Source organism: Suncus etruscus, chromosome 9 (assembly GCF_024139225.1).
Source record: "Suncus etruscus isolate mSunEtr1 chromosome 9, mSunEtr1.pri.cur, whole genome shotgun sequence".
Classification (NCBI taxonomy): Eukaryota; Metazoa; Chordata; class Mammalia; order Eulipotyphla; family Soricidae; genus Suncus; species Suncus etruscus.
In genome coordinates this window covers 62,433,480-62,447,760 of record NC_064856.1, presented here as the reverse complement: position 1 = coordinate 62,447,760, position 14,281 = coordinate 62,433,480, and the positions used below count along the sequence as shown (strand labels likewise).

The following is a 14,281-nucleotide window of genomic DNA, read 5'->3' as shown; positions in this document are numbered from 1 at the left end:
TGAGAAATGGAATGAAATGCCACTCTCTAGCCTGATGTGAGGTTTGTAGCGATGCTCTGGGTCCTCAGGTCTACAATCTCAGCAGTCATGTTATCATCCAGTATTTGTGACCAACTCTGGGCCATAGGATGGCTTGGTAATCAGGGATGGTTACTTCTTGAAGAGCAATTGATCTCCTGAAACAGACAAGCAGAAATCAGCCCTGTTCAATACATGACAGGCCTCCTTTATGCCCCACTGTGTCAAAGAGGCTAAGAGAATAAAGTGTTTGTATTAATAACAAACATACATTAGCAAGAAACAGGACTGGAACCCAGATCTGTTGCTCCAAATAGATATGTTCAGAGATTCTGGTTGTATATGCTTATGCCTGCTTCCTTGAATCTATCTCAGGTGGGTTTGCAACAGTATAAATGGACTTTCAAATGCATTGGAGAATTTTTGGAAGATGGTTGCTGTGCTTTTCTGCCCTTCAGATCAATAACTGTCAGTATGGACCAATGTGGCAACCCTAACTTCCCAAGCAAGCATTTCTTCTTTTTTTTTTGGGTGGGGGGAGGGATCAGTCACACCTGGTTGACGCTCAGGGAATTACTCCTGGCTATGCACTCAGAAATTGCTCTTGGCTTGGTGGACCATATGGGACACTGGGGATTGATCCCAGGTCTGTCCTGGATCAGCTGTGTGCAATGCCCTACCGCTGTGCTATCACTCTGTCAAGCAGCATTTCTGCAGATGTCGGTGTGCATCACCTGGGACATGAATGTAGAGGAAGACATGTGGCATGGGTCCATTCATGCATGGTGTGGGTCATGCCAGCAGGGCTGTGAACTTGGTGTGGGGGAGCTTGGTTGGCTGGACTAACTGGGTTGGAGTCAGATTTGCAAACATTGTTTCTTCAGTCTCCACTTCTGGGTCCACCAATATGTCCGGATGTTGCATTAAGCCCTTTGGATGGGCTTGGATGGAGATGGATGGTGATGGAGGCCTTTCTTCTCCAGCTCAGGACCACGTGTATCCACCTACTGTTGAGTCGGCGGTTCTGAGGTGATCGCGGCAGGTAGAAAACTCACATGTAGGCAGGCTTCAGGAAATATCAGCTTTATTTGCCCTGGCCAACATGTGTGGCCGATAACAACCATTTACGCTGGATTTCTATAAAACCCTGTATTGTACCTTGTCCACCTTTTTGTTACCTACTAAAGACCCCTCCCAGAAATGGGAGGTCTTTCTTGTAGGTAAGGTTACACAAAGGAAAATTAGGGATGGGGTTACATCCAGATACAACTAGGAACCAGCCCTTTGACTGGGGACTCAGGGGGATAAGCTTGGAGAAGGTTCATGAGCAAGTAGTGACTCAGCTTTGGGAAATTTGAGGGCTAAATGTGCCTATTTTAGTGGGAATATCTGAATCTGAGGCAGCCCTTCCTGCCCGCTCACATGCCCAAGTTCCTTACTTAATACCCTCTGCATTTGCCATGGGCTTCAAAGGCTCTCTGGCAAACAGAAAGCTCAAAAAATTGGACTTCATGTTGCCAGGGAGTCCTAGTTCAATCTCCAAGTACCACATGGTTTCCAAACATGATAGGAAGTGACCCTGAATGCTATTGGTAGTGACTACCCCATCTCAATCAAACCAGAAGGCTGGTCTGCCTGCTCCCCCTCCTGAGGTGGTCAGATTAATTAGTCCCCCTGAAAATGGTGCTGATACCCCTGATGGCTTACTAGCCAGCTCTGTTTCTCCTGCTACATTCTCCTCCCATCTCCGTCCCTGAGCTGTGCCTGGCCTGCATGTTCATTCACCATGCCATGTGATCTCTACAAGGACAGATTTTCCTGGCCCAGTGGGTGCCAGCTGTGGATTTGTCCAGCCCCTGTCCTGTTCCTTCTATAGCTCTAATACTCAGTCTCTTGCTTTTGTCCAAAGTTGGACAACACACCACCCACCCCCTCAACTGAGGGTAATAACAAACCATTTCCTGGGGGAAAGGAAGTGAGGTCTTTCAGGAATTCATACCTCCCCTTCCCAGGGTACTTCCAATACATAAAGTGTTTGGCAGGAAATGACACAGAGCATACCTTCAAATGAACCTCTTCGGATTTTAGTCAAACTTTTTTATCATACAGGGTCAGAGTTTCCTACAATTAAGGAGAAACCTGCCATCTTCTTACCCTCCACCAAACATTTAGGTACAGATAAATGCGAACATCAAGAATAAGCACAACATTTGAAATGTGAAATTTTTTTTTAGTCTTGGTTTTGTTTTTATGATTTTTTTTTTGGTTTTGTTTGTTTTGTTTTGTTTTTATGGTGCTCAGGGGTTTCTCCTAGTTCTGTGCTCAGGGATCATTCCTAGCAAAGTTTGGGGGCCATATATGATGCTGGGGATCAAACCCAGGTTGGCCACCCACAAAGCAATTGTGCTACCCACTGTGCAATGCCCTCCTCACTGTGCTATCCCTCTGGCCTGATGTGAAAAGGGACTGAGCCATGCTTGGCCACAAACACCTTTTGACTTTGTTCTTTAACCCTTTCTCCAAAGTGTCCTCCTCTCTCTCTGTCCTGTGTCTCCCAGAGTTACAGAAGGCAGCAGGTATTGTGGGGAGATTGAAGACTTCAGAATCAGAGTTGGGCTAGGTGTGAGTCCCAGCTGGCTTTGAAGCTTTTTACCTCCTGTGAAAGGAGATAACCAGAGTCAGAGTGTCAACAAGCTTGAGGCAGGGTGAGTCCAGCTTGAGTCTGTCTGAGTTTTGTCCAGCCCTTCAGAGCTCATGACTGGTCTGCAGCATGTGGTACAGATGGGACTTAGTGCTGAGATTTCCCAAGGACAGTCCCTGTACCTTTGTAATGCCCTTAGCAGGTCACAGGTGGCACCAAATGTCCCAGAGACAAAGGGGTGAGTGGGAGCTAGCAGGAATTGCAGTGGGAGAAGATTTAGAGAAGCATAGGAGAAGGTACAGCCTGACTCCAAAGAGGCATCTGGATTTTGGGGGGTGGGAGGCAGGGCAGAGTAAAGTAACAGAACTGTGAGTTCACACCAGCAGATCAGCTTTGTCCTTGGTGGTATCCTTGCGCACCCAGCATGAAGTCTGCCACTGGGAGACATGTTTAAATATTGACAGAACCGCTGAAGAATAAATGAACGAAGACAGCCTTATCAGGCAGAGCCTGGTTGTGTCAGGAATTCCACTTAAAAACAAGGCAAGAGGAGAACAGCTGCTGGCAGGAAACGAGGTTCTCTGGCAAACAGACGAATCTGTTTGGAGGCAAAGGAGTAGTGATTGGTCAGGCAAGAAGGAAATAAATTCTAGAGGCCAAAGCAAAGAAAAGCTGCTGGTGGATAGTCAGAACCACCAAAGATTCTGAGGAAAGATGAAACTGTTCAGGCCATACTGGACTCTGGAATGAGGCTGCAGTGGTTCAGAGCCCCGTCTGGGTCATGGACCTGTGCAAAGTTGACAATACTTAGCCTCCATCTGTAAAATGAGTATAGAAATAGTACCTAGCTTGTTATGCTGGTGAGAAATGAGATGATTTGTGGAAGTGCATGTGTTAGTGCTCAGTAAGCGTGCCTGCAAATATGGTTGAGAGAACGGAAATGATTTAAACTGGGTTTCAAGAAATGTAAGCAGGGAACCTGTGTAGGTTAGTTATCCCCCCCCCCCCCCGAGGGAAATAAGCAAGGGACTATTTGCTTATTGGGGCTCAAGGCCTCAGGCCTGAAAAAATGAAGCCTCAATGGAGGGAATAATTAGGGGAGCCACGAAGAACTACCTGTTCTCTCTCTCTCTCTCTCTCTCTCTCTCTCTCTCTCTCTTTCTCTCTCTCTCTCTCTCTCTCTCTCTCACACACACACACACACACACAAATTTGTAGCGTTGACTTGGAGGTGGAGTCAAGGAAGGAGAGGAAGATTCTAGATATCTATGTACCCATGAAGGAGATGGTGTTTCTATGAGAGATGTCTGATGAAGAAGAAAATTTCAGATTGGGGGATCTGGGGATAAGACTCAGGTGGTATAGTACAGTGGTCGGCAATCTTTTTTTTTCCAACTGAGCCAAAAATCTCGCCAAAACCACTATTGAAATTTATTTTGAGAGTCACACAGGGCGCGCACTGACAGAGGCTAGGATCAGAGTCCTGACTCCTAGAGCAGCCGCCTGGCACACAGAAGAGCCAAATTAAAAATATAAAGAGCCACATGTGGGGCCCGGAGAGATAGCACAGTGGTGTTTGTCTTGCAAGCAGTCGATCCAGGACATAAGGTGGTTGGTTCGAATCCCGGTGTCCCATATGGACCCCCGTGCCTGCCAGGAGCTATTTCTGTGCAGACAGCCAGGAGTAACCCCTGAGCGCCGCCGAGTGTGGCCCAAAAAACAAACAAACAAAAAAGAGCCACATGTGGCTTGTGAGCCGTAGGTTGCCGACCACTGGTATAGTAGATGCCTAGCACATGCAAGGTCCTGGATTTAATCTCCGACCTCACCCCCCAAAAATCATTTCCCAAGGTAATCCATTCAAGAGATGTTGTGAAGCAGAAGTTCAGTAGTAGGTGGGAGAAATGTTGGCAAGAAGGAAGCCAGGGAGAGTAGTATAGTGAAAGACAGTAACATCCCTAGAAAGCACTCACAAATGGTGTCTGGGGCCTGGAACGGACTGCAAGAAAGAGGCAAAAACAGTAGCTTAAGAGAGGAGAAGAAAAATAAGAATGGATATGTCTGAAATCTTGGTAAATTGAGTTTCTGGAAGAGTTAAAGAAAAGCCATGGGATTAGTAGCTGAGCCAGCCCCCTAGAGAGAGTGTGGACTGCTCACAGAACAGTTCAGCTTCTGGAAATCTAGAGGCAGATGTAAGGAATCTTACATCTTACAGATCAGAGAAGAAAGGATGGAAATGGAATCAGCAGGGGATGCACCCAGCAGTGCTCATGCAGTGCTGGAGGAAATTTCTCCTGCTGGTATTGATGATCACTGGTGTTGGGAATAAATCCTAGAGCCCCCACAAGCAAAGCATGTGCCCTTGCCCTTTAAGCTGGCATGTTTTGTGCAAGTATTTTAATACTAAAACCTGTATGTATTTAAAGTGAAGCCAAGATATAAAAGGAACTTGTATTGACTTTTCAGGACTTTGAGAATTGAGTTTTCAGGAGTTTTAGGAACTGATCTTGGGGAATAGGTAGGACAGTGAGGGTATCAAGGCAGGAAAAAAGATAGGGAAAGTAGGTGTTAAGTTGCTCTGGAAAGGAAGAGGCGAACAGTATTAATTTCTTGGTACAGAAGTGAGATATATGGGAGATCGAATGGGAGGAGAGACTTGAGATAAAGTAGGAAAGAGAAGAGGAGGCAGTCCAAGGGCACTGAGACAGATGTGGGGTGAAACAAATGGCAACCGAGGATGATAGTGCATACGATCCGTGACTTCCTTGCTAGGGAACAGGATGGAGATATCCAAAGAGAGATTAAGTCAAGGAAGTTTCATGTGTATAGAAAGAATCAGAAAGGTAAGCAAGGGAGCCCCAACTTTAAGGTTCTAGACATCCACTTGGAGATAATTGAATAAAGATAGTGATTTATGAACAATAAAAAGACTTTAGAAAAACTATACTAAATTTTCATTGAGCTGCAGGGCTCTCATATCAGCTCAGGGGACAGGAGCCCCTGAAGTTTTTACATGGTGGAAGAATCTTTGGGAGAATTGAGAAATGGATCTTCAAGGGCATCTGTGCTCTCCCACCATAACTGAGTTACTTTGAAGGCATTGCTGTCAGGTTAAAAGATTCTACTTGGGGAGAAACCTGACACTTCCTGATCCCATTTTGTGAAGTGAGGTTGACCCCAGAACAGGCATCCACAAAATACTCTGACCTGATTGCATTCTGATTAGGGGTGGGTTGAGACATCACCTGGGTTTCTTTTAGTTCCATGGTGTTTGCTGTTCTATTTCATGTGTTTGAGCAGCATATGCTGTCAAAGGGGGGATCTTTTCCCATGGGAATCGGAACTACCATAAAAAAGAGCAGGAGAGAAACTTCTCTATGTGTGAGCCATCATCACACCAAAGGCAAGCAGGTCAGAAAGTCACCTAGAGAGATACTTCAAGGGGCTAACGCACACTGTGCATATGTGTAAGGCCCAGGCTTGATCCTTGACACCAAATGGTCCCCCAAGCATTGATGGGAGTGACCCTCATTACTAAACTTGGATTAAGTCCTGAGCACTTTCAGACGTGGCTCAAAAAAAGAGAGACAAAAAGAGAGAGAGGAGAGAGATATTCAATAGATACATGAGAATATGCAGGCAGAGAATTTTATCAGTGAAGATGGATAAAACTGACAAAATCTGTTGGACTCCCTGACTGAGTGGTGGTGGTGAGGAGGTTGAAATCCCACTGGCAATGACTTGATCTCCTTCTGGCTGGATCATGGTCTGGTCACCATGTCATTCCATTGCAGGGATGGGAGGGCATTGTCTATGAAAACCAAGGACACAGGACATACAGGAACAGATGGGGCACCAAGAATATAACTCCCTTTCTCAAAGTGTACAACCAGGGCTGAGAGAAGGCCTCAGAAACCTTTGTAGCAGTTGCTCAATGATTGTTATCTTACTGTTGATTGTTTTAGGTCAAATGTGCCCACTTCTGTGAACATTTATTTGTATTCTACCATAGCATGGCAAAAAAAGAAAGATGGGATAACTTTTTTTTATTTGTAGTTCAGTTTTATTTTGTTTTTTTTTTTTTAATATATATTTTTTATTTAAACACCTTGATTACATACATGATTGTGTTGTTTGGGTTTCAGTCATGTAAAGAACACCACCCATTAGATGATGGGATAACTTTTAAAGCTTGAGTGGCAAAAGGTTTCCAGAAGGTGCTTTCAGAAACACCAAAAGTTTGCAAAAGGAAGGCTCTATGTTTCTCTGCACAGATGGGAAACCATTATTTGCCTTTCCAGGAAGATATAGAATAGCTTGGGCACTGTGCAGCCTCAAGTTTAGCTACCATACAAAGCAAACGTGTCATAGATTAAATATTTATCTATTGTCCTGTCCACCTCAATAAAACATAAACCTCTTTAAAACGGTTGCTGTAATGGCGTTTGTGTGTCTTGGAATGTCGCCCTGGGGTAACAAATCACATCTGAAGATGTGAAAACATGAAAATCAATAGCAAAAAATGAAAAGTCATTTTCACTGATAAAATATCATCTATCTTAATCATTGGGGATTCTCATAATTTCCTAAATGCCCTTTTAAATGCCAAGTTATCCATACTTGTGCAGTCGTGGAGAGGGAGTGTGGCACCTCCAGGCAAGAATTCAGATTGCTCAGGACAGGAGACCTTGAAAAGAAAAAAGCCCCATCTTGTGTAGGCACCCATGGAGCTGTTTTCCAATCAAGAGGGGTTTTCCAATATTTCCAAAATCCCAAATATTTCTGTTTCTGGCATTTCAAACCCCAGTGCAAATTATATTATTTCGTCTGATGAAAAATATTTTTTAAGACACCAACCATGAAGCATGACACCCTCCTTCCTTCTGGTAGGTTTTTCAGAATAGGTTAGGAACTCGAGCCACTGCAGTTCACGCAGATTCACGATTTTGGGAAATGAAATCATCTCCTTCACTCTGCAAGTTTTCTTCTTGTCTGGCCTTCCAAGGACACCTTAGAGGGCAATACCTCTCCTCACTAAACAGGAAGGCAGGAAGTGAGCAGGGCTCCTTAGTGCTGAGGATGTTGGAGGCATTGGTTTCAGGAGAGCAATCAGAGTACTCCTTTTCTTTACTTCAGGCCAGCTGCCTCATTCAGTCCTCTCCTACTCTGCACCTCTTTTCTTCCTTCCTTTCTGACATCTTTTCTTCCCTAAACTCCCACACAGACCTGAAGCCTGCCCCACATAGTGACAAAATCAGCTGAGACCTCTGCTCTGAGACCTCTTCTCACCCCTCCATGTACTACTGCTAATCCCTTCAGGGCTCAAGTCTTCTGACTTTGAAGCCTTTTCCATCCCATTTCAGAGAAAAGCAGCAAGATCTTCACTTGAGATGCATTATGATTCAAATGTTATGTAAAATGTCACTTTTCCAGGCTGGAGAGATATTACAACGGTTATGGTGTTTGCTTTGTCTCTTGGTAATCTCTTGGTAATCTGTCAGGACTTACGTTCAACTGAGCATCACCACGCACTCATTCCTAAACAGAGAACCAAGAATTGCCCCGAGCATTGCTTGGTGTGACTCTGAAACTCCTCCCTTCTATTTAAAATGTCACTTTTCCAAGAGACCTTTCTTGACCTAAACATCTAAATGATGATCTAAGCTTCAACATAGCGTTTTATACTTTTCCATAGAAGCCACCAGTTTGTAAGTACAAGTGATTTCGGTTATTTTTCTTGCATTTCTGCCATCAGACTGTGAGCTCTGTGCTCAATCTTATATGCCAGTGGATGCTTTCATACATACACACACACACCCTCCCTGCCATCACACACAATGCCACAAACTCTGAGTATGTTCTGTTGCACTTATGGCCAATTGGCTCAATGAATGGATGGGATCTACAGGATTCAATCAACAACCTTCTCAGGAAGCAAATAAGTTCCATGGTCCAACTTGACTGGACAGATCCTCTTTCATCTCCCTTTGAGAGTTATAACAAATATCATATTAGAGGCGCATTAGGAAAATAAAAAAAGAAAAACCAATGCCCACAACAGTGAGTTTTATTTTAATTAGTCTAACATCAATTAAAGATGAGTTTTTTGTTTGTTTTTTGGGCCACACCTGGTGATGCTCAGGGCTTACTTACTGTCTCAGGGCTTTCTTCCTGGCTCAGGAATTACATCTGGCATGCTCAGGTGACCACATGGGCTGCTGAGGATTGAACCTGGGTATTCTGTATGCAGGACAAGTTCCTTACCCACTATGATTATCTCTATGGCCTGAAAGGTGATATGATAGCCACTATCCTGCAGAAGGTATTTTCAAGAGTTGCATTAACACTTCCTATCTGAAAATCTGAAATCTGCAAAATCTTCAGGAATGGTACATGGTTGTTCAGGCTGCCTAGAACATACTTATTTTAGCCTTGCTATCATCATAAACATATGCATACATCATATAAGCACACACACAGTAATATACATGTACATATATGTAGGAAAGAAGGAAGCCCAAGATAATTTTAGAGTTACTGTAGGCTTAATTTTTCAAGGAAAAGAAAAAAATAATCAAAACTTGTTTGGTCTTTGTTATTATGACAGCATGCATCTTCTGTATGCTTGCTTGTTTTCTGCTGGGACCAGAACCTTTGAGTACTGGAACGATGGTGTGTGGAAACAGGGATCTGAACTAGTGAGTCTACTTAGTACCCAGCATTCAGAGGTCAAAGTAGGTCACAAACCTGTCTCAATATTCCCAACAATTCTTGCATTTCCTAACATAGCTGAGTGAAATTTATATGGGGAAGATTGCCTGCATGATAGCTTCAGTTAATATATATCCTTCTTGCTTGTGTACAATGTTTGATGTAGGTAGAATTCTTGAAGTGAGGCTGCATTACAGGCAAGGATCTCAAATGATTTTTGATCGGTTTCAACTTAGGGCAAAACTACTTGACCTATCAACTCCATCTAATCTTATTTTCCAGTGGAAAAATAAATTAGTGATAATTTGTGGAGGGCAGTGGATTATGTATACATCTTCCCTAGCACTGGAGTATGGATGACTCGTAGTTGAACCACAATATACACATGTCTTAGAGTCTACTTATTGGATAATTATAGTCCCAGATACTATTGATGCAAATGAGTTTCAATATATTCTGTAGGGTTAACCAAGCAACCCACAACAAAATAAACTGATAATGATAAAGCTAAGTGGACAGTAATTCATAATTAAAAAGTACCAAGGATAGCAATTACAAATTTCAACCAACTTAGGCAACACTGATGTGCTGATAAAGAGTACTTCTTCCAGATTTTGGAAATGTCAACATGGGGCCTACACATGTGAAATGAAATGGAAGCCTTTTGAGAGAATGGGTATTTTTGCATGGTGACTGGGTTTGTAGCAGAATACCATACACAGAGCACTTGATAACTACCAGTGCTTTAGAAGGCCTAGTCATATTACAACAGAAGTCCACACTGTATACATCATACTACAACAATCCCAAAAAGATATAGTTTTTTCATTTTTGTATTTTTTGGGGGTTTTGGGATCATACCTGGCAGGACTCATACTCTATTTTCTGGCGTCAGTCTATTTTCCTGGAGTAACTCCTAAATACTAGGAGTACTAGGTACTGGTACTACGGGTTCAAACCAGACTTGTTTGTAAGTGTTGCAATCAATGCGAGGCAAGTGCCTTACCTCCTGTATTGTCTCTCCAGCACTGAAGAATCTAGTCCTTTCCTTCCTTCCTTCCTTCCTTCCTTCCTTCCTTCCTTCCTTCCTTCCTTCCTTCCTTCCTTCCTTCCTTCCTTCCTTCCTTCCTTCCTTCCTTCCTTCCTCCTTTCCTTCCTTCTTCCTTTCCTCCCTTCCTCCCTTCCCTCCTTCCCTCCCTCCCTCCCTCCCTCCCTCTCTCTCTCCTCTCCTCTCTCTCTCTCTTCCTCTCCTCTCCTCTTCTCTCTCTCTTTCTCTCCTCTCCTCTCTCTCTCCCTCTCCTCTCCTCTCCTCTCCTCTCCTCTCCTCTCCTCTCCTCTCCTCTCCTCTCCTCTTCCTCTTCCTCTCTCTCTCCTCTTCTCTCTCTCTCTCTCTCTCTCTCTCTCTCTCTCTCTCTCTCTCTCGTTTTTGGGTCACACCTGGCAGCACTCAGGGCTTACTCCTGGCTCTATGCTCAGAAATCACTCCTGGCAGGCTCGGAGAACCATATGGGATGCCGGGATTCCAACTACTGTCCTTCTGCATGCAAGGCAAATGCCCTACCTCCATGCTATGTCTCCAGGCCAGATTTAGTTCTTAAGTTGAGGATACATGATATAAGTCTTACGTAAAACGCCCCTGCTCCAACCTTCTGCAACCCCAATACTCTGAAATCACCACTTAGGCAGTGATTACATCCTATAGGAAGGACTCCCCATTTTCTAGATCAATTCAATGAGGTGAGAATTTGGGTTTACAAAGTACTCATATTAGAATTTTTAAAATAAGAGGGACTTTAGTTGAAAACAATTTCTAAGATGTACTAATTTTAAAAATCATTGTGAATGTCAGTACATTGAGTTGCCATTAATGTACAAACAAAAATCCCAGTGATTTTATACATATTATGCTTTTTACAGCTAGAGTATTTCTAGAAGTGAATCTAAGAACCCCAAATATTTGCTCCTGGGGAGTGGTATTAGTTCTGGGGCAGGGGAAGGAGATTAATTTTTTTCACAAATAGCTATTTTTAAACTTTGCACTATTTTTATAATTATTAAATTTAAAAAAGAAAAAGGAACAAAAAGATCCAGTAAACCTAAGTCATGATCCTTGATTTTTATGAAGATATATGGTTTATTTTTTGTTCTGCTGCCTTTTCCTCCTTTCAAAAAACATGCCATGCATTAAGAAGATTCTGGAATCTACAGGAAATACTCTAAATGAGATGACAGAATTGTCACAGACTGGCATGCTAGACTGAGTCAAAGATTTCAATCTTTAATCTCAATAACCGACTTTCTAAATAAATGAGGCCTGTTTTCAGTGAACAAACAGAAACATTATACTAATATTGATAATGAAAAAATGTAATATTTCATCAATTATGTAAAACAGAATTATATTCTTTTCCATCAACTGGTACAAGATTAAACACTGTCTTTACAGATTACATGTTCATCAGGCTAACAGTAAACAACTCTAAAGCACAGAGCAAAAGAAGTAGTTTGTCTAAAGGTTATGAGTTCTGATTTACTGCAGATAGGCTGTATACAGGCTGTAAGGAATGTTGAGAATCTGGATAGAACTGTTTTGAATAATAAGGGTGCCCCATCTTTGGATAAGACGATACAGCTCAAAATTAATTCCTTAAAGTAAATAGAAGCTTTGTGCAATGGGCTAAATAGTGGCAAAGTAGGCTGACTTTTGGAGGTGGGCATACAGACTGGTATCCACCTGGAATATTTAAGGAAAAAAATCTATAATGAAGCTCTAATATCAGTACAAATGATTCATCCCAAGGCATGGGTCAATTGTGTAGATAAGTGTTAAGTCCCACAACCCTGGCCTTCTGTCTCAGGGTTTTCCTATATATGTTAAGTATGCAACTATTTCAACTCCACACTTGTCCCCAGATACCTTTATACCAGCCCCTTTCCTGTCCCTGTAGGACAACAAGGGCCTTGACTTGCATTTCAGAGTTGGGTTCATGTCGAGGGATAAAAGCAACCGCAAGTCCATGAGTAACCCACACAAGGAAACTGCTTGGCTTGGGTCTAAATGACTTAGATTTTTTTTTTCCTTGCCTGAATTAGCTGGTAATTGCATGTGGGCAGACTGAGCCAGAAATGGTCTAAATGATCAATTAGAAGGCAAAAGGAGTTGCTTTCTTTACAGTTCAAGGGTCCCTGTTGAAGAGCCCTACTTCCCTAGCCATGCTTACATGGGCCTGTGCCCAGCTCTCCGCTGTGCCTGAGTAGATTGTACATTTGCCTAACGATAATGAATTGAGTACTTATTTTGCAGGAAAATATAGGGCATTTCCATTACATGCAATCAAGCAAAAAGGCTGCAAAATGTGCCACTCCATTAATTTTAAACAGAATCCTTCCCAAATGTCACCCTGAAACCAGAGAATGGGGTTATTACAAATCTGAAGGAATTAAGAGTAATTTTCATTTCTACAAAGGAGTTGAGGGACATGACTCCTGCCACACACACACTATTAATTGGGTTTAGTTTGATTTGCCAATTTCAGTGTGAATCACTAAGCCCTGACCTAGCCTGTCTGGTGGTGAGCTCAAGGGGCTTCTCTCTTTGAAGAGGCAGGTGTGGGCATTGACTCACACAACTAGAGAATGGGCAAAGAAAGCTATCTTATTGGTTAGTGATTAACAAATATGTTACTTAGGAAAAATAAATACCGGCTTCTGGCAAGTCACTTAGCCTTTCTGTGCCTCAGTTTCCTTGTTTGTTAAAGGGAATTGCAACACTGGTTTCAATAGGAGTCAGGAGAACAAATGACTTGGTACATGTTTTGTTTCAACACGCATTCAGTGATAAGTATTATATTGATTTTCATCTTTGGTGGGTGAGTAGGTGTGTGGGCCCAAAATCATGCTGAGCAAAATGTTAGACCTGGCCTTGGGATGGTGCCAAACGTCCCAGGCTGTTTTGGAATCAGATCCAGGATCTGGGAAGTGTCTGTTAGTACCACTGAGTTATTGATCATTTCCTTCCTGATTTTGGTTCCCACAGTCTCTGTCTTGAAGCTTGACCGTGGGCGAGCACTGAGCAGGAGACAGGAATAAGCAGGGAAAGGCAGACTGGAAAATAGGCTACCACTGCGCCTCACTCCACATTCCGGTACTTGGTGAAGAGGTTGTACAATACCCGCAGAGTGGACTTCAGATCACAGTTGACAATATCTGTGTGGGAAACACAAGCACAAAGGGCATCAGAGGGATCATGTGACCCAGAATCAACATTTTGGACACCTTCTACTAACCGCCCACTTCGTATGTCCAGCATGCTCTTTGTGGGGGTGTTTTTTCTCACTCCCAATCATGGGGTTTCTTAGGAGTTCCCAATCCTCTGGGAGGAAAGTCTGTCTGAAATGCCTGGAACAGATGGCCAATGGTCTGTGGTGTGGGGAATTCAAAGAACAATCTGGGAGGAAAATTTTACCTCTCACCACTAAACCAGGAAGCACCGCAGTTCTGGTGAGAAGTAAACTGCTTTTGGCTCGGTCTCCCAAGTCTATCCTATCCCATAGGCTCTTTTCTCCCTGCCTTTAACCTCCACTCAGAGCCAACCAGGAGTGGTTGGAGGAGGGGAAGGGTGTGGAGCACCAGCAGAGAATGGGATTCAGGGTGTGGGTCCCAGAATATACAGACATGTATCTATCAGAGAGTGGTTGGTAAATATGGCACCAGGGGATACCAGCTTCAGACTATGGACGGAGTCAGCTGCATTGTCCAGCGTTTATATGTCCAGGGTCACTCCACTGTAGTTTCCAGAACTTTATTTCTTTTTCTTTTTAAAATTCTTTTTTGGGGGCCCGGAGAGATAGCACAGTGGCGTTTGCCTTGCAAGCAGTAGATCCAGGACCAAAGGTGGTTGGTTCGAATCCC

At 43.2% G+C, this 14,281-nt stretch overlaps 1 protein-coding gene across 1 annotated transcript in view; it reads right to left on the bottom strand.

Annotated features, from left to right (window-relative positions):
• Positions 1-11,628: 11,628 nt before the first annotated feature.
• The window catches only part of PARVA (parvin alpha), a 202,872-nt gene continuing 200,219 nt past the window's right edge, over positions 11,629-14,281 (bottom strand). Inside the window, exon 14 of the mRNA XM_049781123.1 lies at positions 11,629-13,576. Within this exon, the coding sequence (XP_049637080.1) occupies positions 13,500-13,576 (77 nt within the window). The 3' untranslated portion in view covers positions 11,629-13,499. The remainder of the gene's footprint in view (positions 13,577-14,281) is intronic.